Genomic DNA, 23,128 nt, shown 5'->3' on the forward strand with positions numbered 1-23,128 from the left:
GCACGTGCATACACACACTGCCCCACCACCACCACAACAAAACCTGCTGCACAGATGGTTCTTCCTTAACTGAGCAAAATGCAAAGTGTAAGAATGAACTTTGAGCCAGGCACGGTGGCTCATGCCTGTAATCCCAGCACTTTGGGAGGCTGAGGCAGATGGGTCACTTGAGGTCAAGAGACCAGCCTGGCCAACATAGTGAAACCCTGTCTCTACTAAAAATACAAAAATTAGCTGGGAGTGGTGGTGTGCACCTTTAATCCCAGGTACTCAGGAGGATGAGGCAGGAGAATTGCTGGAACCCACGAGGCGGAGGTTGCATTGAACCAAGATCATGCCACTGTACTCCAGCCTGGGCAACAGAGCGAGACTCCATCTCAAAAAAAAAAAAAAAAAAAAGAATGAACTTTGGGGCCTCCAAAACACACCTCTTGAGGAGTCAGGGTTTGATGTGGGATTTTTGTTTGTTTTGTTTTTGTTTTTGTTTTTGTTTTAGTGGATTTGGCAATGTCTTGAGCTGTGAAAAGGAACTGCTCTTATTTCTGTCCCTGGAGTACTCAGAAGAGCACCTAGGAGAGTGCTGGCTCCTGGGAGCGGCTTCGTTACTATTTGAGGACACCTGTTCTTGTTTCTTTCTTCAGTTTGCTTCTCCCACATTGCCTCTCTACATCCTCTTCCTCAGGTCTAGGAGAGACAGTTTCACCCATAGAGTATTTCATAGTGTTACACCAAGTAAGGCTATATGGCATGGCTCATGAGTCTAAACAGTGTGGGACTTGATTAGTCACCTATTACTGCATGACAGTATTACCATAAAATCAGTGGCTCCAACAACATGCATTCACTCTCTCATGGTGTCTTTGGGTTAGGAGAGAGGCATGCTTTAGCTGAGTCTTCTGCAAGGCTTCACTCAGCCTGTGGGTTGGGCTGCATTCTCATCTGGAGGCGAGGCTCACTGGGGAAGGATCCATTTCCAAGCTCTCACAGGTTGTTGGCAGAAATTCAGTTCCTTGCATTTTTATGAGTAAAGGCTTCATTGCTGGCTGGGGGCTGGAGACTGCTCTCAGCAACCAGAGGCCACCTGTGTCTCCTTGCCAGGTGGGGTTCCCCAAGGCAACCGCTTGCTTCATCAGGTCAGCAAGAGAGAGAGAGAAAGAGACAGACCCTCCAGCAAGAAAATCGCTACTATCTAATATAATCGTATAATCATGTGCATGAAGTCATGTGTATCTTGTCCCCTTTGCTGTATTCTACTTGGAAGAAGCAAGTCTGAGACCCAACCCACACTCAGTGGGAGAGAATCACATCAGGGTCTGAAGACCAGAAGCTAGAATCCAGGGCCACCTTATGAGTTTGTCTGCCACAAGGACCATGAGCATATTTCTAGCCCCCATGGGGTCTGACAGTGGTTTGTAAAAAAGTCCCATAAAGGTAAGGACATGAGGGATCAAGCAGAAAAGTTAAAACTGAGGCTTATGCATTATTAACAGTGAGATTTTTATCTAATAATGTAGGTTTCTTTTGAAAGCGTTTGGTTATTTCAAACCTCTTTTTCAGGAGGCTTAGAATATTTCTGAGCACATTATTCTCCTGCCACTTCTCATAAGTCGTAAGTCCTGCTTTTAAGCTAAGAGATTATTTTAATAAGTCTCCAGGTTAAGCCACCAGCAGCCTTCGAGGTACACTGTGTTAGGAGGTAGTGGTTTTGACCTTTATTCATAGCTCCTCCATCCTCAACCCTTTAAGAAACCATCTCTCATTTTTGCTCTGTGGTCCTCACCTCTAATAGACATATTGCACCTATTTTTTCAAACAATGATGTGCAAGGATTCCCCTTATTATCTTTAAATGAAATTCTTATAGAATAAAATTAACAATATACATAATTTCAAAAACCTCAAGCTAATACATTTTATGAATCCATGCAGTCAGAAAAAACAATCGCCTGTGTAGGTATTTCAAACAGAGGGGATTGAATACAGGAAATTGTTTCCAAAACTCTTGGAAAGGCTGGAGGAGCAGAAAGGGATAGGTGATGTCACCCAGAGATTGGTCACTGCAGGAAGCCATCATGTCCCTTAGGGTTACAGGAGTAAAAAGAACCAAGAAGTATTGCTGAGAGCGTGAGGAGCATCCTATTGACATTCCTCAGTGGCCACCTGTGCCAGCCACTAAGGCCAGCTTTGCACAAATGCCTCCCATCAGCAGAGCCTGACTGCTGCCCTGGCAAGAGAGTGGGAAATGCAGTGTGCATACTTAGCCCCTGAGAGCACAGAAGGGCAGGAATGGGGCTGAGTACCAAGAGACAGCACACATCCCAGCGGTGACAGCAAGGACAGAGGAGAGGATGGCATGACAGAGCAGGAAGATGATCTCCAGATCCATGCACTTGGGTGCCACTGGACTGGAAAACAAAGGACGGGATGGATGATCCTGCAGTCACCTTGAGTGCCACACGAGGTGCAGTCACACCTCGAGGGGCCCTGCCGCCAGTGGCATCATTTGGGGAATTGGTGAGCAGTTCTTTCAAAGCCCCAACTAAACGAAGGACATTCTTCCCTTGATGTTGAAGTCATTGGCATTCCTGAAGAATTGTGTATATTCAAGCCGTGCCCAAAACACCCTGTGCTTCTTGTGAAAAGAATTTAGGATCTGAGCTCAGATGGTTAGAAAAAGATGCTGCAACTGTCTAGGGTTGGGTGGGACCTTTGAAAGTCCTGCATGCAGGGTAACTGGCTGCTGACGGTCCCACATCCCAGCCCTGCCCATGGCACGCCAGTGGTACCTCCCCGGCACTGGGACAGCACTAGCTGGCCCACGAACCTCCAGACCACACCCTGGGGGCAGAACTGCCTCAGTGAGAACGCTGCTCACAAAGTGGTGCCCTGAGCCCAGCCCCACTCACAGCTGGCCTCAGAAAGAAAAGGCCTTCCCCAACAGTGGCATATATACACCTCCAATATTCAGTGGAGCCCAGTCCCTACAATTCCCTGTGGTGGAGCACCAGCTCCTGTACACACGGCCTGCCCCGAGATGTTGGCATCTCTGACCCCTGCATTTAATCCTGACTCGTGTATTAAATCCAAATGGGCAAGAGTTCATTGAGAACCGACCTTCAGGCATGCCCATGTGAGACACTGGGGAGGAAGCCTCAGAGTGTGCCCGGGAGCAGCTGCAGTCACTGAGGGAAACCCTCACAGCCCCACTAGGTGTGATGCGCCCGAAATGAAACCCAAAAGCTGCTCGCCTCTTCTGGGAAGGAGCAGCAGAGCGTGCCAGGGAGACCTTTGTCTCCCTAGACGTCAGTGGAGAGAAGTCCAGGTGTTAACTGGAGGAAAGGGAGGGGTACAGAGAGAAGATGCCCGGGCTGCCCGTCAGTCAGGGATCTCACCTCAGGCCTGCCTGGCACACAGAAACCCAGGCTCAGGTCACTGGGGGAATGAGGACTGGACTCCTTTGGGTTCCAGAAGGAAAGAAAGCCTTGAGATTATTTTTCCAAAGAAAATAATTCCCAATTCCCAGTCTCTCCTCTGTTCCTCCCCAACATGTGTGTACAGATGTGTATGTCTGCATGCATGGGTGTGCATACATGTACGTGTGTGTGAAGATGTGTTTGTGTGCGTGTATGTGAGCATGTGTGTGTATATGTGCATGCACACGTGTGCATTTTGTGTGCCGGTGTGCTACATGAATGTGTGCACATATGTTCACGTGTGTGTTCACGTGTCAGCACATGTATACCTCAAGAACACACAGCTGTCAGTCCCACCTGTCATTCCTGCATGTTTCTGGGTAATTAGAGACTGGTGTTGGGCCAAGAGCAGCGTAAACAACTCTCCCTCTCTCCAGCCCTTCCTCCTGGGGACCTCTTAGGGCCTCCCTGCCATGGGGGTGTGACGGATGCGTGGATTTCAACTGAGACAATTTCCACACACTCTCGTGGGTTCTCCCCATGGCCCCCTGGGAGCTGGCACTTTCTCCATCCCCACTTTTTCACCAATGAAGGAGTCACAGGGCCAAGAATGCCAGGGACATTCCTCCAGTCCCATCACCCATGGCATCAGGGAGTAGATTGACACGCGGGGGCTGTGGACGCCAAACCCCGGGCTCATTCTCTGTCACCTCTGGAGATGTCCCTGGGTCACGTCCATTTTGTGATAAACCAGTTAGTTGAGGTGATGACCCCTACATCAGAAATGACCGTAGCACTTTGTACAGTACTCTACAGTTTATAAGCACGTGTGTGCAGGTAGTCGGTGTTTATGGGCATCTCCCAGCTACCAGGCCCTGGGGTTGCAGCTGCGTCCAGGGGCAACGTGGACCCTGCCCGCGTGGAGCTGGTTCCAGCGGTCCGATGGTTCTGGCTCTGCCTTCCAGCAGGAGCTGTTCTTGTCTGCCTGCTTATTCTTGATGCAGAAGCTGAATCTCAGAGAGGTTGAGGAACCTGCCTGGGGTCACCCACTGGGAAGGGACCAACCCTTTTGCTTCGAAGCTCAGCCCTCACCCACTTCTGGCCTTCCTAGTCAGCCTGATGTGGGGGATTTAAGGACTTCAGGGAAGGTGGAGCCTGTGCTGTGTGCAGCGGCAAGCTCCTCATTTTCCTGGCAAGATAGGGTGTCTCCAAGGACAGGAACCTTTAAGATTCCAGCGCAGTGGGACGAGAGGATCTCGTGTGCTGCTGTGTCAAATGCTGGAGCAGGGGAGCGCGGGGCTGTTGTGGAAACCCTTGCTATTTTTACCTCCTGTCTCCGCACCTTCTTCCTCCCACTGAAATCCCAGCGAGCAGCAGCAGCCCCCTGGGCCCCTGGCGTGCCAGGCAGGGCTATTTTTATGACCCTCCGATTTGCCCATAGATCACATCAGACCACGGGCAGAAGGAAAGGGCTGCAGAAACCAGGATCCCACATAGATCGGGGTTGCGCACCCCTCCACCATGCTGCGTGCAGGCAGGATTAGGGTTAGGTTGAGCATCTTCCAGGCCACCCATGAGAGTGAAGCCCAGCTCCATCCTCATCCCCAGCAACCGGCTGCGTGCCCATGCACACAGCACCATGACATCCATGTCCCCAGGAGTGCTGGGGCAGCAGGCATGGATAGTGGGTGGGCACAGCGCTGGGTTCCAGCCCCAAGTTCACCCTTACCTGGCTGTGTGACTTTGAGCCAGTCGCTAACCTTCTCCACGTCCACTCTTCTCATCTTTGAACCCAACGTGGGTGGGCTAACGGGAATCAAAGGAGTGAGTTACACCGCACACTATCCGGAACCCCAGGCAGCGTTCACTGCGCCACGGCGAGCGTGCAGGTAACGGCACCTGACGTGCTCTTCACATGGGCAGTGAACGTAAGAACAGGAACAAAGCTGATCTTCCTTGCGTGCCTACTGTATGCCAGGCACCCTTCTTTAATTCATTGTATTCTCATGACCCTGATTTCCATCTTATGGATAATTCGTGATTATTCCCAGCTGACAAATCAAGATAACTGGAAACGAGCCCAAGCTCATAGCGCCAGTGACCGGCAAAGTGGGATTCAGTCCAGGCTGCCTCCCTGCCACACACTCTGCCTCTCCAGGGGGATGAAGGACATCCACGGAGTATCCCCAACCCCTTCCAATCCATTTTCTAACCCACTGAAAGCCTGCAGCTCAGGAAGGTGAGGGCTTCTCTCCCAGGCCATGACGGACATTCAGGCCAGCAATTCAAAAAAAAAAAGGGAATGAGCTCTATCAGAAAGGGAGGAGCAGTCCCTCCCTGCCCTGCTGTGACATTCCCCTTCTCACGGGGCGTACCGATTGGGAAGTGTTTGAAAACCGAGAAGTCCTTGCAGGTATTTGGAAGGAGGCTCAGCCCCCAGCCCTGTGCCCTGACCCTGATACAGGGTGGACTGCTGGCCATGACCCTGCAGATGGAATCCGCAGCATGTCCATGGATTTTTCCCTAAATCCCTACTTGCCTCCTGATGCCCCAAGCCCCGCTAAGGACCCACTGCCCAGAGGAAGGTACAGTGCACGCCTTGGGCCAGGGCCACCTCCACCGAGGCGCAGTTCCTTCCCTCCAGCGTTGACTCAGGGCGTCTGTGTAGCCAAAACGGGCTTGGCTGCCCGGCTGCCCCCTTCACAGAAAGCAGGGCTCTGAACGGCCAAGACCGAGGAAACACCAAGCCTTGCAAAATGAGAAAGCAATTACTGGGGACGAGGACAGCCGCCGCCTCTGAGTGACACCTCCGGCCCGTCCTAATAGCCGGGTTGAATCACTGCCTCTCCCTGCTAATGGCATGCGTAATTGCACTGGTTTTTCAGGCGTCCTTCACCCGTACTTATTTAGACTAGTGACTGATGCATTGCCATGGAAACCGGCACTAGGGGAAAAAAAAGTCCCTGGTACAGTGGGAAGTGGAAGGACGCGGCTCCAGTCTGGGGCTTACAACTTGTGTCAAAGAAGCGAATTTTCAGCTGATTTGGATGTTCAGTCCCCAGAAGTCAAATTTGTGAACTTCCTCATGGATGAAACATTCCCGGAGCCATCTTTCTTCTTCATCTGATTTTTTTTTTCTTTTCTTCTTCAATTCTGCCCCCAGAGGGCTGCAACTTTTTTTTTTCATGTTGAATTAACAGGCAGTAGTAGATGAGGCCGCCCCACGGACTCGGTCTCCGCGGAGACCCCGAGGAGCAGTGGTCCGAGTGAGATGGTCACACCCAGGTTAGAAAGGATGGCCGAGAATTCACGGTTCAAGAAGAAAGTTCATTTTGGAGGTACGCTGTGGGCTGGTGTGCGGAGCCTTTGTTCTTTACGAGAACCACGGGGACGGGAGGACTGTGGGACTCGGGCAGTCCTGCCGGCGCTCGGTGAGACAGGGTGGCGATGGCTTTGCACTTGGTGTGTTTTAGGGGGACTGTGTCCTGCTTGCTGGGCGCCCCAAATCTATTGTTTCCATCACGGCTTTCGCCTGCTTCTGATTTAGAATGGAAATAAAGATAGCCTCAGATCATCCGGGAGGAAACAGGCTTCTCAGTTGCAGCCAGAATCCCAGGGGTCCTGTTTATAGTCTCAAGGGTCCCTTTGAATGGCCGGTGGGTTTTTAAGACAAACTCGTACATCTCTTCCTAGTAAGCACTGTGGTTAACCTCAGAGGGAGGTCGGTTGCATGATGAGGTGCTGTGGCTACAGACGTGGATTGTTCATTTCTGGCATGTTCTTTCCTAGCCCGACAAACTGTATTGAAAGTCCCCGCAAGGCTGGCCTGGGGCAGCGTGCCTGCTCCCGAGTGCAGCCTGCCTTTCTCCAAAGACAGCATGGCTGGGTGGATTTCCGTTGTTGTTTTAACCAAGTGGACGGTGTGCTCCTTCCGCGTGGTAACGGTGGAGAGGGAGAAACACCCTGTGCCTTTGCAGGCTGCATAATGGTTTATATCAACTTCTCCAGTAGCTTCTCACCAACTGCTCCCTCTTGCCCACAAAGGCCGAGGACAGCAGGAGCGGCCAGCCTGGGAGGGGTCCAGTGGGGAGGGTGGGGGTCTCCGGGACCCGGTCCAGTGAGATGTGAGGTGCCTGCCACCGAGGAGCCTCCCTCCCAGATGTTGCTTTGCGGTTGAAGAGATCCGTGTGAGACTACGGCGACCCCCGCCCAGTCTCCCTGATGGTCTTCACCTGCCTGGCAACTCTGGGTTTTGTCAGCGACGTGTAGAATCTTTTGGGGGTGCCCTGTGTTGGTGAGTGGCGGGGAACGAGCCCTGAGCATCTGGCCCTGGCTTGTTAAGGTCACAGCCGGGGGCGGAGGGCGGGTGGTCTTTGTTAGCACCAGTGGGACCCACCTCATCCTCCCCAAGAAGGCACCCTGATGGAGATGGGTCCCCTTGACCAAGAACTCCGGTTGGCCAAGGTCCTAGCACCGAAACCCGAGCAATAAAGAAGCAGCTGTCTTCCCACACGATCAGGGCGGTTTCCTTGAGCTCAACAGGTCTTTTTTCTAGATGTCCTATTTCCGAAGCCTCAGCTGCCGGCATCCTTAAAAAAGATTATAAAGCTAAAAAGAATCCTCCTGCCCCCACCCATTCCTAGATTTAAATCCAGGCTCTGCTGCGTGCCCTTGGACATGGCCCCCTCCTGGGCCCTCTCTTGGGGGTAACGAGGCCTGGCCGGGAGCAGCGTTGAGCACCTCATGCCAGGAGATGCTTGGGGTGTTTGTTCTGAGAATGGTGGCTCTGATTATCATCAGCCTTCTCCGAGGTGCTCTGATTGGCCGGGGAAAGAGGCCGACCACAAAGAGGACCCTAAGACAGGATGTTCCATGGGGTTAGGCAGTGGGTGTTGGAGGGGCAGGCATGGGGAGCAGGGCCCTAAGACAGTTTTGGGGTTAGGCAGTGGGTGTTGGAGGGGCAGGCATGGGGGGCATGGGTACACAGAGTGAGGCCCCTCCAGACGCCCTGTCCTCAGTCAGAGGCAGGCTCTGCTCCCCTCTGGGCCCAGGCCGGATTAGCTCAGCCGTGGACAAGTCTTTTGGAGTCTGGCCACAATACCCCACCCCTCCTCCCCACTGGCGACTCCAGCCCTGGGCTGCCGGGTCCAGGAGCATGTGGGCCACGTTCGCCAGGCATCCTTCTGGACAGATAGAGGAGAGAGAGCCATTCTGGAAACAGAGCCTGCTTCGGCATGGACACTCCCAGCCGAGCTCATCAGCAAATGCAAATCAGGCACAGATTCATCCATTTACTCTAATTTCCATTTCAACTGTGAGTTTGGCTCGATGTATTGGTATACATGCTTCCACTGAGCTCCTGGGCTGATTTTTTTTAAACATTCTAATTACTATAGAGTAGAAACCAACTCCGTGACAGCCAACAGCTTTAATTATTTGTCCAGCCAATTTGGGAGGGTGGTAATTGGGAAACATCACCAGAGACTGAGTGTAGCCTCCCCTCCGATGGTGTCCCCAGCCTGGCTTGGCCCGAGAGCTGCAAGAAGTGTTAGTGTGGGCAAAAGAGAAGTCCACACTGCCCTCCCCATGGGCACCGGGTGCCCGGGGCGGGAGGCGTCCACCGAGCTTACAAAGCAGGCGAAGGAGCCCAGTGGCCGGAGGGCAGCAGGGCAGAGCTGAGCATCTTCCCTTCTGGGCTGGGTGGCCCTGGGCACAGCCCGTCCCATTCTCCAATGAGGGTCCTTCCTCCAAGAACCTAGGATTCCAGGTTTTTCCCACATTCCCAGATAATTCTCAAGTGTAGCATTGTAAAAAATATTATCTACAGGGCACCACTCACCTCTAAGATTTATCCTTTCAAAAATGTTATAGGTGGGGCTGGGTGTGGTGCGTCATGCCTGTAATCCCAGTGCTTTGGGAGGCTGAGGTGGGGGGATTGCTTGAGGCCAGGAGTTCAAGACCAGCCTGGGCAACATACTGAGACCTCATCTCTACAGAAAGTAAAAAAAAAAAAAAAAAAGTGTGGTGGTACACACCTATAGTCTCAGCTACTCGGGAGACTGAGGCAGGAGGATTGCTTGAGCCCAGAAGTTCAAGGCTGCAGTGAGCTATGATTGCACTGCTGTACTCCAGCCTGGGCAACAGAGCAAGATTCTGTCTCTTATAAGACAGAAATGCTACAGGTAAAACCAATCTTTTGCAAAAGAAAAAAAAAAGGAAGGAAGAAAAATGCGGTAGGGAGGATGCAGCCAGATGCCGTGGGGTGACCTTGACTCACAGAGCCAGGAGGACCTGGGTTTGGATCCCAGCTCTGATGTTCAGCAGCCAGGTGACCTTGGAAATGATCAGATCACACCTGATTTTCTTCTGGGTCGAGTCGTCTCATGGAGTCTCTGTGTGCAATACTGCAGAAATATTAAGATATTAATTAATCACCAGCTCCATCACTTGCTGATTGTGTTATAGGAGAACACCATTTAACCTTCCCGTGCCTCAATTTCCACATCTGATAAGTGATTATTATAATGACAGTGCCTGTCTCATGGGGCTGTTTGTGGCTAAACAAGATAAGGCATGGCCTTGCAGTTAGGACCCTGCCTGGCTGGGAGAAACAGAAACCGTTGCCTAAACACACAGGGCTTTACTCGTCTCACCCAACAGAAGTCAGGGGCCAGGCTGCAGGGGCCAGGTGGGCATAGCTGCTCCACGGTGATCTGGGCATGTGGCTCTTTTTCTCCTTCTCCTCCGTGTCCTCAGCATGCTCTGGGGGCAGTATGGCTGTAGAGCCACTTCCACATTCCAGACAGGGAAGAAGGAAGGGCTGAAAAGCTGCAGGCTCTGGGGAGGTTTGGTTTGGGGAAAGGAAGCCCCTCCTGGCAGGCGCCTGCTCCTGTCTCATTGGCCAGGACCTAGGCACTCCTGGAGGGAGGCTGGGAGAAGCGCTGAGCTTCCTGGCCCCTGGGGTAGAGGGAGGAGCTGCTGCTTGCAAATAGCTGTTGAGTGAGCCAAAGCAGTTTGTTGGAAGGAAGAAGGCGCTTAGCACCGCCACAAGGCAGTGCCCAGAGCTTGGACACTGGCACAGATTGCTGGTGTGCACCTGAGCTTCTTCACCTGTACAGCAGAGGCCAATGCTGCTAGCACTTGTCTTGTAGTGTTGCTGGGAGCATTCAGAAGAGAGTGTGTTTTACACTTAAACGGTGCGTGTGGCACACGGCGAGGCATGACGAATGGTGGAAAAGGACAGATCAAGATCACATGGTGGCAGCAATGGACACCCAGCACTGTGACAGACACCCGGCGCTGTGACGGACACCCGGCGCTGTGACAGACACCCAGCACTGTGACAGCTCTGCTGCCTGGAGGCATCTCCCTCCCATTCTCTTCCTCAGACTCTTGGAGGCTGACACCTCACCCTGGCCTTCCCATCATCAGTGGAACATGCAGCTGAGCCACGGCCTTGCTGGGCGCCCTCAGCCACCTCGTGAGTCTCCCCCTCAGCTCTGTACATGAAGCCACCGCTATATGGGCCTTGGCTGCTCCACGCCCAAGCCCTGCTGCTACGGGGGTTCTGTGAAAGCGGACACAGCTACACTTGGCAAAAAGACTGCTTCATAAAGTGGCAAGTCAGTACTGCAACCCATGTTCTTCTTAAGGTGCTTCAGTCATCTTGCAGTACAACCAACAATTTCCTGAGATGACTAAGAAAAACCAACCGTGCCAGGAGCAGACGGAGCTGGCTCTCCGAAGTGATTTCTGTTTATTGGAGGATGGAAACACAGCCCAGCATGCCGGCACCTGCTTCCTTGGCCCCTGGATTTGGAGTCCATAGATCTGGCCCTTGTGTGGTGTCAGAGTGCTGGGGACTCATTGGCACGTGCCCGACAGGGCTGGTGCCTCCCCTGCCCGCACACACACCCATGCCCATGTTAAGGGAATTCAAAGCAAGTGGTTCTTTTGGCAAACTTCCCCCTGCACCTCGCTGCTGGGGTCTTACCCAGGCGTGTGACACAAGGCTGTTCTTCCCAGTGTTGGGCAAAGAGGAGGAGCAGGGCGGATGACACACGCCACGCATGTGTGCACACACGGGAGGAACCACGATCCTCCAGGGAGCTGGGAACAAGTGGAACTATGGACTCGGGTGCTTGTTGGTGCTGAATTCCAGCAGATAGGCAGCTTCCACTACTGGAAACCAGTGTGATTTCAGGAAGGGGAGCGTGGCCCCCCCGAGCATGTGGTGCAAACCAGGAAAAGGGCTGATGGTGCAGAGCTGGGTGCTTTTAGCCGAGCGAGGAACCATCGTGCTGGCAGCTCTGTCTGAGTGAGGGCCACGCCCACCCATTGCAGGAGGAGTCTCCAGGAAGTGGGCCCCGCCCTAGGGCTCACCATAAGTGGCAGAATCCGAATTGGAACTGAGTGTTGTTTGTATCTGGGATCAGGGAAGTGCATTTCCTGGAAGCCGCTTCTCTGCCACCCTCATAGTTTCTGTCCTATTGAAAGTTCTGAGCTCTGTTGCTGATGGGGAGGTAAACAGTTTTCTGAGCACAGCCTGCCCAGCTGTGCTGTCCGACAGGAATGGTCTCTTTGTGTTTATGGCGGGCACAATCGCGGCCGCCAGAGATGTTCACATCCTAATGTCCAGAAGCTCTGAATACATCAGCCTCATGGTCACGTGGAGTGGAGGTCGGAGAGGGAACTCAGGTTGCTGTCAGCTGAGGGTTATCTGGGTGGGTTCAGTGTGACCCCAAGGGTCCTTAAATGTGAGAAAGGAGGCATAGAGCTGAGAGTCAGAAGGATGCAATGCGGTGGGGGGGAAGGACTTGTCCCGCCTTTGCCGGCTTTGAAGGTGGAGGCAGTGGCGGAGATCCAAGGAGCACCGCGGCCTCTGGAAGCCGGGTTGGGGAAGCAAGTGGATCCCCCACACCCCAGGAGCCTCCAGCAGGAAGGAAGCCCCGCGAACGCCCTAACTTCAGCCCAGAGACCTGGTCAGACTTCCAGCCTGCAGCTGTGTAAGGGGAGATGTTTGTGTTGTTTGAGGCCACTGAGCCTGGTCGTCTATGCCGCAGCCGCTGGAGCCCAGGCCACCATCCCCATGAGGTCCATGTGCTGTGACGTGTGCCTGGGCATTCTGCACAGGGTCCTTATTTTCTCTTCCCCTCCCCTGCGAGGTCAGTCCCGGGAGCCCAGAAGGTGCTTGATAAATGATCTGCAGCTGATTGAGCGAAGGAACGAGTGAGCCGAGCCAGTTGGCGGCATTTTTGTGATACGTGTTGCTTTTCAAATCAAAGCTCTGTGCCTCTCGGTTGAGTAGCTCTGAGAGCCGGGGTCCCCGCCCTTCTGTCCCCCTCACGGTGGGTCCCATACCCAACAGCTTGCCAGAGCAGAGACTGCGCTCCGGGAGTGGAGTCCTGGGCCTGGAGGCCGGGAGGGCACGCTGGCTCCAAGCTCCGCGCACTCCTAGCATTCCTGCCGGCGGCACTCCTGCCTGTGTGTTCCTCTGCCTTGCAAGGAGCCCATCAGCATCTTTGGTTTTAAAAAAGAAAAGTTATTTCGGTCTTTCATCCCCATCAGTAATTTCTTCCCTCTTTGTGGTTCTAATCCCACATTTGGCTCAGCAGCCTGGGCACAGCCTGAGCGGCGTCTGATTTAAAACCCGCGGAGACAGCAGGAGGCTGCGTGGGAGGGAGGCATTCGGTGCAGCGCTGGGGGGATTCGGAGCTGGACAGCCCAGCCACGTTGCCACCCGGGTGACCCTGAGCCCTCTGAACGGCAGGAAGGATGCCGCCGCGCAGGGCCGGTGTGGCCAGATCGGACTCAAGGCTGCACGTTGCAGGAGCTCAGCAATCACGACCAGGATGACACGGAACTCCTGGGGACCCCACCCCGCCCCAGAGCCCACTGCTGTGATTTTTGCCTCTTTGGGGTAAAGAGTCAAGAATGAGAGTTCAGAGAGGATGACGGATTTCAAGGGAGGGAAAAAGAGAAGATGTTCTGGGACTTCCTTTCACCCACATGCCTCTCTCTCCCTCCCTCTCTCTCTCTTTTTCAATCTCTGTCTTGGGTGAGATTGCAGATAAATCTCCAGGAAAAGAAAAAAAAAAATCTGTGAAGGAACCTGCAGCCCCAGTACCCTCCGTTTTCTGTGCTGCGGAACCCGTGACCACAGGCGTGTCTGCTCACACCCCCCACCGTGAGGCTCTGTGAGTCCAAAGTCAGGCAGCTGGACTGGGTTCTCTGCCCAGGCTCTCACAGGGCTCTGGTGGAGGGGTCTGAGTCCTGGGCTCTTGGCTGCAGGCTGGGGGAGGGGTCTGCCTCTGGGCACATTCAGGTTGTGGGCAGGATTTGGCTCCCTGAGTCTGTGGGGAGTCACTGGCCTCCCCAACTCTTCTAGTCTCTCCAACTTCCCCTTCTGCCACCCGCCAGAGAAAAGTGCTTGCTTTCAAAGGGCTCATGAGATGATGAGATTAGTTCGGTCCCACCTGATAATCCCCTTTTCGCCATCAACCCTGACATTACCGTGGGGGTGATGCCAGGGGGCGAAGGTCGAGGGGGTATAGTCAGTTCTGCCTCCCTCACCGGCCTCATGTGCTCCGGCACAGTCCGCATTCGGCAGGGTGTCCGCAGCCCTCCTTGGATTTTAAGCTTCCCTTCTGCCCCATTCCATGGCCGAGAGGGGACAGTGGGACACAGTCTCCTACAGTCCTCTCCGCAGGTCAAAGGTTGTGTGCGGTGTTTGCTTGCCCTTGACTTCAGGGCCTGGTCACTTGTCGTGCGGCAGCTCTTAGGGCGTTGTGAAGAGGGAGCCAGGCCCACCTGGGGGGACGGCACAGCTCCCAGGTGTGGGGAGAGCCAGTAGGGGTCAAGGCCCTGCCTTCCCACGGCCACTGAGGAGGCGGTCGGCAGCCGTAAAATCGCGTTCATCTCAGAACAGGGGTTTTCAGTGCAAAGGTGGTGGTGGTTGTTTTTGATCCGGGAGAGCACCTAGAAAACCTCTTCAGCTGCCCCACCCTTTCCTGGCCTCTGAATTTCAAGTCCAGCGGCCAGGGAATCTCAGTATCCATCCTCCTTTACTTCTCTGCAGGAACCGTTCTCACCACCCGTCCCCCTCCATCCCTGAAAGCATAGACTCAGCTCCGAGGACTTCCTACCCTGGGCCCTGGGAGCCCACCCGCCCCACTGGTGACCTGAGGCCTGCAGCTGGCTGCTTTTCTCTCCTCTCTCCCCGGCCTCTGTGCTCAGCCGTCACGTGGACTCGCTCACCAGGGTTCCCCCAAGTCTCTTCCCCAACCCCAAATCTCACGATACTTGCGTACCTTTGCCAGCTGTCTCTGCCACGGCCACATGCTCCATCGGCCCAACACTGAGTGTGTGCGCTAAGCCTTCCCTTAAATATGCTCTGCCTCAGTGTCCGCATCTGTGAAATGGGCATCCTACAGAATTTTTCTAGGGCTTGTCCTGAGCATTTACCCGTGGGATGTTAGGATGGCTGACAGAGTGGGCTCTGTCGAGCTATAGCTAACATATGACATTTCCCCATCTCTGCTGAGACTTCCTCCTCCTTCCTCAGCCAGGTCAGACCTGACCTCAGCCTTCAGGGTGCTCCCCTGCTCCCCATTCCCAGCAGGAGCCTCGGCAATAGCCACCATTAGCTAAGGTCCTGCCATGTGGCAGAGGACACAGTAAAATAACCTGCCCAGGCTCCTGGGCCCATGTTCATGTGTGTTCAGGGCTTCAGCTGATGTGACTCAGCTCTCTGCAGTCACCTTCTGAACTGTCCTGTTCGGAATTCACATACCTCAGAATTCTTAGTATGTTTTGTTTTGTTTTGTTTTGAGACAGGTTCTCACTCTGCCACCCAGGCTGTAGTGCAGTGATGTGATCTCAGCTCACTGTAGCCTCAAACTCCCAGGCTCAAGTGATCCTCCCACCTCAGCCTCCCAAGTAACTGGGACTATAGGCACATGCCACCATGCCCAGCTACTTTGTGTATTTTTTGTAGAGATGGGGTTTTGCCATGTTGGTCAGGCTGGTCTTGAACTCCTAGCCTCAAGCCATCCACCCGCCTTGGCCTCCCAGAGTGCTGGGACTATAGGCGTGAGCCACCACGCCCTGCCCTTCTTGTGTGTTTTAAAACCTGCCCTGGAGGTCAGCAGGCGGTCTACACATCAGAAGGCCTTTCAGTCCCCTCTTCAGGATGCGTGGCATCATCTTCCCACTCTCCCGTAGCATCTGTGCTTGTTGTCAATTTACAAAAGTAAATTTGGGACGTAGCACTTGGGGAAAAGAATGGAAAAGCTCAGTATATTATCATCTGGGACCCCTCAAAGGGCTTGGAGGAGCGGCTCCCAGGCAAGGCGGACGATCCAAGGCCGCCTGACCCGGAAGTGCTCTGTGGTCATTTGAAGTCAGCCTTAAGGTCCTTGGCCAAACCTCGGGGCCTCACTGTCTTTGTCATGGACACAGGAGACATCTGACCCCTGCCTGTTCAGTGCCCTCTGTCTGGTCATTGTCACTGCCCTTTGACAAAAAGTAACCCAGAAATGTCTGCGGCCTGTGGCTCTCATGGTGGGGGAGTGCGGGGACTGATTGGAAACGTGGAGGGGACGTTACTTGGTTGTCATGGTGAATCCCAATGTTTAGAGATTGGAGGCAAGGGTGTCCAAAGCCCTGCAGTGTCCAGGGCAGTCCATCAGGAGAAATGGGCCACCGAGCCAGGACCCGAGGTGACGTCTTGGGTAACAACAGGTTCCACCCAGCTTGACAGACAGACTGAAAGATGGCACTCTTCTGGGTGCAAGAAATACAAAGCTTGCCTGAGCTGGGTTGCATGAAGAAATGGACCTTGGTCTAAGAACGCCAGGGCTTTTCCTGGTCGTCGAGGGCAGAAGGCACGGCCCTGCCTCCTGAAGCCCTGGAAGCACATGCGTCCCTCCACTGGTGCTGTGTGGTGACAGCCTCATCGCCCCAGCTGTGATGTCCTCAGTGCATACCGGGAGCAGACTGTCCACATGTACTCCAGATTCCCAGATTCCCAGGGGAGGTTCTGATGATTGGCCTGGCTTGACACAGGTGCCATCTCACGGCCCAGCCCTCTGTAACCAGGGCATGGGGTGAGGTGGTACAGAGGTGGTCAGGGAGCAGGGCTTCCTGTCTGCAAAGGGCAGGGGGATGTTTTCAGAGAGACTTGTAGACCAGAACGTCGAAGCTGGATTCCTGGACAGACGACAGTAGCCAACGTGACTCGACGGATTCCCCAGGCCGGATGCTGGGGAAAGGATTTATTTAGAAGTATGCATTCGTCTTGTCCTCACCGCAGCCCTGTAAACTCTGCTCTTGGCCCAGGGCAGTTGAGAAAACTGAGGCTTGGAGGGAGGTGGTTTGCTGCCTGGGGTTGTGTAACTAGTGAGAGATTTAAGCTCGAGCTTGTCTTGTCTAAAGATGGACTGTTGTGTATCCTTCCTGCCTCTGTCTGTCCACGTGTGTCTCATGAACAGAGGGAACCACTGCCCATGGAATGTGGCTGGAGTGTAGAGGTCAGCATGCTCACAGGACCCTGTCCTCACCTCTCACCTTCTATCTCTCTCTCTCTCTTTTTTTTGAGATGGAGTTTTCACTCAGTCGCCCAGGCTGAAGTGCAATGGTGCAATCTCGGCTCACTGCAACTTCCACCTCCCGGGTTCAGGCCATTCTCCTGCCTCAGCCTCCCAAATAGCTGAGATTACAGGTGCCTACCACCATACCCAGCTAAATTTTGTATTTTTAGTAGAGATGGGTTTTTGCCATGTTGGCCAGGCTGGTCTTGAACTCCTGACCTCAGGTGATCCACCCATCTCAGCCTCCCAAAGTGCTAGGATTACAGGCGTGAGCCACCACACCTGCCCCACCTTGTGTCTCTTAGTTCCATAGCCCACCTCCTCCCAACCCATCCTTAAAGATTAGCTTTTGGCCTTTCAGTGTCTTAGTAAATTTCTTTGAGAAAAATCCTCTTATTTCCTTTTCCAGAAACAGTCAGAGCCCAGGATCAGAGGCCTTTGGAATCTCCCCGGATGCCCCATCTCGGCTTCCTTGCCAAGCTCTATAGCATCCTTTTTCCAGCGGCTCTGCTTAACGGGCTATTTTAAATGCTGACAGTCTGAAGCTTGTCATGCAATCTGTCACTGCCTCTCGTGAGTCCCAAAAGGTATATGAAATGGGATTTCTAGGTTTGGCCTTTTTTTCCTCCCCCCTTTCAGTGTAGATTTTTCTAGGCCATATTCAGAAAACAGCTTTCAGGCCCTACATGCTCAAATGCTGCATGTGTGAGGTGCCTGGACCGATGGCCCTCTCCTGGGACATGGGGTGAGTCGCCTTACACCCAGAAGGATGTGTCGAGTTGACAAGGTCAAGAGCTTAAGGAGCTGTTTAGTCCCACCGGCCCACTTCACAGCTGAGAAGGGGAAGGCCCAGAAAGGCAAAGTGAGGAGGTCACAGCCAGCCACCGCCCCAGCCAGGGCTGTGTCCCCTGCCTCGTCAGTCCCCAACAGGAGCTGTAATCATCCAGCTTCCTGTATCTCCAACTTGCCCCATTCAGACCCAAGGAGATAACGTGGCCAAAGTGGAACAGGAGCAAAGGGTCCAAGGGCTCGTGGCTTTGACCCATTCGCTCACTTTCTCCAGAGTTACTGAGTGCCCGCTATGTACCAGGCTGTGTTGTAGGATCTGGAGAGCTAGCACTGCAGTGAAATGTGAGCTGGGGAAGGAATGTTCCAGGCAGAGTTAAGCACGCACAAAGGCCCTGAGGCGTGAATGAGCTCAACCTGTTCAAGAGACAAAGAGGAGGCTAACACGGCTGGGGGGACTGAGGAGGGGAGAGCGGTGGGAAATGAGGCAGGGAGCAGGCAGGGCCACCTGGTGTCTGGCTTGTGCCATAGAAGGCAGCTTGAACATGACTCTAGTTGCATTGGGAAGCTGTTGGAAAACGTTAAGCAGCAGAGTTGAAAATCACCTGATTTACATTTTTTAAAAGCTCATTCTGTTGTCTCTGTAGAATGTGTATCAGTAAAGGGAAGGGCAAGCATGGAAGCAAGGAGGCAGGAGGCTACTGCAACAGTCCAGGTGCAAGATCATGGTGGTTCAGACTAGAGTGGTAGTAACTGCTGGCCTCCATGTATGTGGAGCACGACAAACATTGCTGAGCCCCTGCTATATGATGCACTGATCCCAGTGCTGACCGGGAGGAAGGCCTGGTTGGAAACTTGGTTTTGACGTCAAGAAGTTTCTCCATGGTTAAGGAAGCTGACAAGTCAATACTTCCGTCTTGGATGGTTGGCTTCTCTGGCTTCTTTATCACAGGCAGAGGGGTCTACTCTTAGACACATAAAGTGCATGCTGCTATGCTGTGTTCCGGCCATGCTTAATGAGATCTATTTCCATTGTCTAGTAGGTGGTTTTTTCCTTTTCTCCTAGAAAGTACAGCCATTCTCTCAAAGGAGGCCAGACTCAGCCTTTACCTTGATTTTGTCTGGTCTTCCCTCCTATACTTGCTAGGACAATTTTGGTTGCTGGTGGCAGAGACCCATCTCTGCCTAGGATGTACTGGCCCACAGGACTAAGAGGGCCATGGAGGTGTGTATCAGTCAGCTTGCCCTACATGAAGCTGCAGTAACAAGCATTCCCCTTGGCTGCTCTGAGTGCAGCAGTGTTTACAACTCATTGATCACAACCAGTTACAGATTTTGTTGGTTCCTTCTCCATTCCCACTGCTTCACCTGACTAGCCTTAAAAAATAAAAAATAAAAAATTCCCCAATCTCTGTGGTTTAGAACAACAAAAGTTTCTTTCTCATTCACACCTTGTGCCCATCATACATCAACAGGGGGTGACTTGAGGACGAGAATAATTGAACCACCAGCTTCTCAAATGTTTTGGTGGCCATGCACAAGGACAAAAAGACAATGGTTGTGGGTGGGGTCTTGCATTTGGAATTAAAACCTCCAGCCAGGAAATAACAGAATTCACTTCCTCTCAAAATTCACTGGCCAAAATTAATTTCAAGGGCCTACTCAACCACAGGAGAGCTAAGAAGTAGTGTCTGACCACGTGCCCCCTGGTGGAAAGCCAGAAGTATTTGATTAGTAGCCTCAGTGACCACCACGAGCCACAATCTGGGGACTCCTAGCATCAAGGTCTTTTGTGTCCATCTCTCCCTGCCCCAGACCTTGAACGTGGTTCTGCCTTCCGCTGTGAGCTGGCTTCATTGCTGGACTCACTCCCTCCCTGTGCTTTGAATGGTGGCCATAGCCTGTGTCCTTCCATCGCATCTCTAAAAGGAAGCCAAGATCACCTTCCTCAGCAGTCAGACTACAGAACATCTCAGGAAAAAGCCACCTGTCCTTGAGTGGGCCTTGGGTCACTTACTGCTAATGACAGGGCTCAGGAGAGTCCAGCAGGATCCCTAGACCACACCCACATGTGCACCCCTGTGTACCGGGTGGGCTCCTTGGCCTCCTGAGGGTCAGCCTCACCAGGACCTTCCCATGGTGAAGGGAAGTGGCTGTGTCCCCAGGGAAGCTATGTGGCCACGGCAGTTTCTTAGCCACGCGGTGCAGCAGCACAACTATTAAATGCATTACTGCATCATTCCTAGTTCTTTCCATTGTAAACAACAGAAAGCCAAGTTTTTTTGTACCACCAAGGATATGCATTTAGTTTGTACAAGTAAGAAGCCGGGCATGGCTGTGTCCAGGGTTTCCAGCTGTGTCTCTAGGGCAGTCGCCCATCTCTCTGGGTCTCTCTGTCTCTGTTCCTGCCCTCCTTCCTCCTGAGCCCTGTGCCATCCTGCACGTGGGTATCCGCCTCAGGAGGCTGGCCTCCCTCTGTGGCCTGAGGCGTGGGAACCCCAGCAGCAGGAGTAGGGCGGCATTGTCCACACTGTGGTCCCAGGCCCCTCCCCTGAGCCCATCACTCACTGGGATCAAAGGGACATTCCAGCTGGGCTCCCATGGCAACTGCAGGAGCCCAAGGCTAGGCAGTCGGGTGGGGAGGGGGCAGGGTGGCCTCACCTGACCACATGGCTGGAGCTGAGAAAGGGCTGGTCCCACAGAAGACAGGGAGGATGTGGCCAGCCAGGTGAGCAGGTGCATGCGCGGCCGAAGGTGTGGTCAGCTCTGAGGCAGAATTGACCTCGGGCCCCAGCACCTGGGAAGCCGACCTCTCAGCAGCAGGGAACAGCCAGCATCCTTTGTTGTCACTGGTGCACAGGGAGGCTGGTGTGGCCCCTGACCTTCTGCTCCTCCCCTCGTCTGCCTCAGGGTGTTTTATTTGTGACCCATGTTTTCACCAGTGAGATCCAGGGAGCCTTGGGAAGGGGAAGCCCCGCAGCTCCTGCCTCTCAGCGCAGCACACAGCAAGTCCTAGGGGGCCGAGCCTGGACGTGCCATGAGGTGTGCACTGTAACACTGGGGGCAGGGTCCCAAGGGCCATCTAGCCCACCCCACTTTTTCCAGGTTAGAAACCGAGGCTGCTGAGGGCACCTCCACAGGACGTGGCAGAGTTAAGAAGGCCACCTGGATTTACACGGGTCGCTCATGAGATGCCATCTCCCGGGAGCCCCATATGGGTACTACCCCCAGAGGCTGCACCACAATGGGCTCTGCCACTTCCTGGCTGGGTGACTCACTCAAGCTCTCTGAACCTCCCCCTCCTCACCCATAAACCAGACACAGCAACGTTACTGAGCTCAGACAGGTGAAGCACACACACCTAGAATACGTGTGGCCCCTGGTGAGTGGATCACCAACTACGGCCATTGGTTGCTGTCAGCACTGATTGTGGAGGCACAAATCTGGGGTCAGAGGCCCACACTGCTGCTCACGGACTCCGTGACCTTGAGAGGCCACCTTGGGAGGCAGAGGTTTCTAATCTAATGTATGACCACGACAGCATTAGTTAACATTACATAGCACTTTCAACATGCCATGCACCGTTCTAGTGCCTTACATGTATTGATTCCTCAATCCTTCCCCTTTAAGGAGGGACTGTTAATATCATCATCCTTTTAAAGATGAAATAATGAGGACTTGCAGCCAGTAAGTGGCAGAGCTGGGTTCTGAATCGAGCCAGCCTGGCCTCGGAGCCCACATCCCTTATCATTGCACTCTGCTACTTCTGTAAACCAGGGACAAGAAATCTGCTTACTTTGGGATATTGTGTGAGTACCAAATAAGGGTAAAGACTTACTTTTAATGAAATGAGATAATTTAGCAGAGCATTCCACACTTGACAGTATATAAATATGTCTTCTGCTGCAGTGATGATGATAACGATTACAGTGATAATGGCAATGATGATGATGGTGAAGAAGATGATTGTGGTGGTCATAGTGGTTGATGATGGTGGTGATGACGCTAGTGATGATGCTGGTGAAGAAGAGGATGGTGGTGCTGATGATGGTGATGGGGGTCATGATGATGATTAGTGGTGATGATAGTGATGATGGTGGTGGTGATGATGATGATGGTGATGGTGAAGAAGATGGTGGTAACGATGATGGTGATGATGGTGGTGGTGGTGGTGGTGATGATGATGGTGATGGTGGTGATCGTGTTGGTGTTTATGGTGATGATGGTGATTGTGATGGTGGTAATGGTGGTGGTGGTGATGGTGTTGGTGATGATGGTGATGATGGTGAAGAAGATGGTGGTGGTGATGGTGTTGGTGATGATGGTGATGATGGTGAAGAAGATGGTGGTGGTGATGGTGTTGGTGATGATAGTGAAGAATGCGCTGGTGGTGGTAATGATAATGATAGTGGTGATGATGGTGGTGGTGATGGCAGTAATTATGATGGTGATGATGTTGGTGATGATGGTGAAGAAGATGTTGGTGATGATGTGATGGTGGTGATGATGTTGAAGAAGATGGTGATGATGATGGTGGTGATGATGTTGGTAATGATGGTGAAGAAGATGGTGGTGGTGGTGATGATGATGGTAATGGTGATGCTGATGATGATGATAGTGGTGATGATGATGGTGGTGATGATGGCAGTAATTATGGTGATGGTGGTGATGATGGTGGTGATGGTGGTGGTGATGATGGCAGTAATTATGGTGATGGTGGTGATGATGGTAGTGATGGTGGTGGTGATGATGGTGGTGATGATGGATGGTGGTGGTGATGATGATGGGAGTGGTGATGGTGATAATGATCTTGTCTCTTAGGATGCCTTTCCTGTCCCTTAGGGCCATATCCCAGAGCCCAAGTATAACTGTTTCTGGGAACCAGGAGACAGGGAAGGCCTGTGCAGTGGGATTCCTGCATGAAGCAGTCAGAGATAATGTCCTTTTAAAGGCTCCTTTTCCTGGCCGGGTGCAGTGGCTCACACCTGTAATCCCAGCGCTTTGGGAGGCCAAGGCAGGTGGATCACGAGGTCAGGAGATTGAGACCATCCTGGCTAACACGGTGAAACCCCATCTCTACGAAAAAAAAATATATAAAAATTAGCTGGGCGTGGTGGCACGCACCTGTAGTCCTAGCTACTCGGGAGGCTGAGGCATGAGAATGGCGTGACCCAGAAGGCAGAGCTTACAGTGAGCCGAGATCACGCTACTGCACTCCAGCCTGGATGACAGAGTGAGACTCCATCTCAAAAAAAAAAAAAAAAGATTCCTTTTTCTTACAATTTTGATAGCAGAGGGGGATTTACTGTTCTTAATATCCTTACTGAGCCAAATATAAAAC

The 23,128-nt window shown here is 53.0% G+C and overlaps 1 protein-coding gene across 5 annotated transcripts in view; it reads left to right on the forward strand.

The window, feature by feature from the left end:
* SHANK2 (SH3 and multiple ankyrin repeat domains 2) overlaps window positions 1-23,128 on the forward strand; it is a 694,542-nt gene that overhangs the window by 436,374 nt on the left and 235,040 nt on the right. Inside the window, exon 1 of one of the 5 annotated variants that reach the window (XM_054524161.2) lies at window positions 6,253-6,750. The exons of the other annotated variants lie outside the window; for them this stretch is intronic. Coding sequence (XP_054380136.1) covers window positions 6,684-6,750 — 67 coding nt within the window. The 5' untranslated portion in view covers window positions 6,253-6,683. Of the gene's footprint in view, window positions 1-6,252; window positions 6,751-23,128 lie in introns of those variants that run through there. 5 annotated transcript variants of the gene reach the window in all.

This window comes from Pongo abelii, chromosome 9, assembly GCF_028885655.2.
Source record: "Pongo abelii isolate AG06213 chromosome 9, NHGRI_mPonAbe1-v2.0_pri, whole genome shotgun sequence".
In the NCBI taxonomy this organism is placed as follows: domain Eukaryota; kingdom Metazoa; phylum Chordata; class Mammalia; order Primates; family Hominidae; genus Pongo; species Pongo abelii.